The 1,665-nt window shown below is 58.3% G+C and overlaps 1 protein-coding gene across 1 annotated transcript; it reads right to left on the bottom strand.

Annotated features, from left to right (window-relative positions):
• Positions 1 to 719: 719 nt before the first annotated feature.
• EN2 (engrailed homeobox 2) lies at positions 720 to 1,659 on the bottom strand (the record flags this gene model as incomplete). The annotated part of the gene is made up of 1 exon (XM_019507944.1): positions 720 to 1,659. A coding segment is annotated over one exon (435 nt), but the record flags the coding sequence as incomplete, so codon positions are not given.
• Between the last annotated feature and the right edge of the window lie 6 nt (positions 1,660 to 1,665).

Here is a 1,665-nt window from a genome sequence, read left to right as displayed (position 1 = left end):
CCCCCCAAATAAAATCCCCCCCTGCTTTTGGTGGGCTCCTCTGTTTTTCTAACCCGGAGCGGACACGAGGGAGCTCCCCTCCCTGCACAACAAGCTGGCCGTGCTCCCCGGGCAGCCGGGCTCTAGCTACGCCTGCGAGGCGTCGTCTTCCCCGGCCGCGCCGCAGCTCAGCCCCGGCCCCGAAGCGGCCCCGCTCCGGCTGCCAGCAGCGCTGCACAGCGGCCTGCCTGGTGCGTGTGTCCGAGGCACAAGTCACCCCAGGCTCCAGCTCCAGACAGCCAGGGCCGGGCTGGCAGGAGAGGGGCTGCGGGCACAGCCCGGCCTCACAAAGGGCTGCAAAGGGGCTCCTGGTTTTTTCACTTCCTAGGACGCGGTCCCGGAAGTTGTGCTGTTTACCTCCAAAGTTTGCCAAACAAGCTCCGGGAAGGGGGAAAAATACCGGAGGGCCAGCTCCTGTCCTCCATCCCCCGAGCCCGGGCTGCCCTGCCTGCCACCCCGCAGCCCAGCCCCGCACAGAGCGGGGAGCCCGGCCCCTGCTGTCTGTCCAGCGGGCGCCCTGGGCTTGCTTTCCCTGTCGGTCCTGCTTTGTTTTAAAATAATAATAATAATAATAATTAATAATATTAAATTAATGCCTCCCCCCAACGCCGACCACCCGCGCCCACACACGCACGCACTCACAACATAAAATAATTAGAATAATAATAATTAAAAAAAAATAGAGAGAGAACAAATAGGAGAACTATTTATTCGGTTCACAGTCGTGTGAAATGCAGCAATAAAAATCTTTGGACTTCAGCAAAAGTTGTTTTTTTTTCCTTTTTTTTTTTTAATTTCCAAAAAACAGCGTCCAAGGTCCATGAAAACAGCGCTTAAGTCTATAAAAAAAATGTCACTTAAGCAGTTTAAAAAAAAAAAAAAAACAACCAAAAAACCCCCCATCGAGACAGCGTCTCCAGCTGCAGCCACCCGAAACCCACCGGGGGGAGGGGGGAGGAAATCCCGCAAAATAATAATAACGGTGTAGTCAGATCTGTGGGATTTGGGGCAGCCCCTTACCTGTGACTCCTCTACACAGGCCACCGCAGGGCTCTGCGAGCCCCGCGCCCCTCCGCTACGGATGCTGGTCTCGTCTGTACACACGGGTTGTTTGTCCTGCTTTATTCTCTCTTTAAATTATTGCATGGGATGAGCTCGGCCGCCCAGCGCCCGCCCCGCCCGGCCCTACTCGCTGTCGGACTTGCCGTCTTTCGCCGTGGTGGAGTGGTTGTAGAGTCCCTGCGCCATCAGGTGCACCGCCAGCGTGTTCTTGCTGCCCGTGGCCTTCTTGATCTTGGCCCGCTTGTTCTGAAACCAGATCTTGATCTGGGACTCGTTGAGGCTGAGCTCCTGGGCCAGGCTCTGCCGCCGCTGCTCCGTCAAGTATCTGTTGGTCTGGAACTCGGCTTTGAGTCTCTGCAGCTGCTCGGCCGTGAAGGCGGTGCGGGGCCGCTTGTCCTCTTTGTTGGGGTTCTTCTTCTTTGGTTTGCGCGACCTGGGCCCTGGGGTGCGGGGGCGGCCGGGCGGGGCGACAAACAACAGCACAAAGAGAGACGTGAGAGGCGGGCAGGCGGCGGGGCCCCGGGCCGCTCGGCTCGCGCGTGGGCAGGAGGCAGCGCCCGCGCC

Source organism: Gavialis gangeticus, unplaced genomic scaffold, assembly GCF_001723915.1.
Source record: "Gavialis gangeticus isolate Ggan-Ray unplaced genomic scaffold, GavGan_comp1, whole genome shotgun sequence".
Classification (NCBI taxonomy): Eukaryota; Metazoa; Chordata; order Crocodylia; family Gavialidae; genus Gavialis; species Gavialis gangeticus.
Note: the sequence above shows the minus strand (reverse complement) of the source record. Positions and strands in the feature narration are given on the sequence as shown.